This window comes from Cyprinodon variegatus, unplaced genomic scaffold, assembly GCF_000732505.1.
Source record: "Cyprinodon variegatus isolate N-32 unplaced genomic scaffold, C_variegatus-1.0 Scaffold119, whole genome shotgun sequence".
Lineage (NCBI taxonomy): Eukaryota > Metazoa > Chordata > Actinopteri > Cyprinodontiformes > Cyprinodontidae > Cyprinodon > Cyprinodon variegatus.
The window spans coordinates 67455-68820 of NW_015150572.1; the positions used below are offsets into that span (position 1 = coordinate 67455).

Consider the following 1366-nt stretch of genomic DNA (forward strand, 5'->3'; position numbering starts at 1 on the left):
GACCATAATTTATTAAATATATGTATGCTTTATACCCTGGTGTATGATTTTTGTATGTTGCACTTTGAAAATGTAATAAACCTTTATAAAAAAAAAAACAAAGAAAGAAGATTGAATGAGAGCTGATGAAAATATGAACATTAATGGAAAAGAAGGAAAAAAATCTACTTCGAGTAAAACAGAAATCAGGCAGAGAGAAAAGAAGATGGAGGGGGCAGAATGGCGCTAATAAACACTATCTATTGATTAATTTAATTAATTTTAGGGAATAGAAGCGGTGCATTCCTGGATTTTACACTTGATTTATTTTGTTTAAATATTAACAAATATGTGAAAATGAATGAAAGCATCACTGTCCCTGTGTCCTATTTTCATTTTTTGATGATATGTATTTATTTTGCTGGAAATGTTCCCTGATTGGATGTCAGGTATCTGGTCTTTATTCTTATCTGCATCATTAAAGCAGAGTCATGGCTGCTGGGAAGATGTGACCTGGAATCACTCTGACTATTGCTGATCATGGGTGTCACATGGTACCTTTGGGAAGCTGTTGCTGCGCTCTCCTTCCTCCTGCAGCAGCTCTCTGTAGGTGTCCAGGTACCTGAAGGCCATGTTCAACACGGCCTGCTTCCTCTCTGCTGCGCTCATCTGCACCTCTCCATCTCTCCGCTCGCCGCCTCCTCCATCCGCCTCCAAGGTGAATCTGGTGTAGCGTTAAGGCGGAAACACGGCTGCAGCTCCATTCTGAAGCTCAGACCAGTTTAAACCATATAAACCAGCATCCTTGCTCTGTGTTCCAGCAGGAGGAGCGTCTTTCAGCTCAGAGAGAGACGCCACCATGATGACCCACATTACACTGCAGACTCTCCTCCAGCTGCCTCTCTGTGCTCCTTCCTCTCTGCCTGATGAGACGCGTTTTTCTGCTCTACGTTTGAACAATGCTGACAGTTTCAGCTACATTTCCTGTGCAGCTTTGCTCTGCAATGCTCAGATATTCTTGGCTTGCAATAATCTGGTCTGCGATGTTTAATCTGCATGGAGACGGATGCACGTGTTTGCATGAGGGATCCTGAAAGTGTCCTTTTCAGCTGATGTTCATCCATCTTTATAACACAACAAAAGAAGATTATTTCTGTCCATTTCTTTCACTCCGAACGCCCACATCCCGCTCTTCCTCTCCATCTCCCTGTGGGGGAGGATTCACGCCGACTGATGGAGAAAACTAGCGGTTTTCATCCCAGCGCAGATGTGAACTAAGAGCTTATCAACAGTTTTTAAAGTCAAAGGAACCGAGAAGGAAAAGAAGCAGGGAAACAGCGGAGATGATTCAGACTCTTATGGAAGCAAATTGTTACCATATTTCAAA

The 1366-nt window shown here is 42.8% G+C and overlaps 1 protein-coding gene across 1 annotated transcript in view; it reads right to left on the reverse strand.

Annotated features, from left to right (window-relative positions):
• rapgefl1 (Rap guanine nucleotide exchange factor like 1) overlaps window positions 1-1366 on the reverse strand; it is a 40329-nt gene that overhangs the window by 19308 nt on the left and 19655 nt on the right. The window contains exon 4 of the mRNA XM_015375435.1: window positions 538-703. Within this exon, the coding sequence (XP_015230921.1) occupies window positions 538-703 (166 nt within the window). The remainder of the gene's footprint in view (window positions 1-537; window positions 704-1366) is intronic.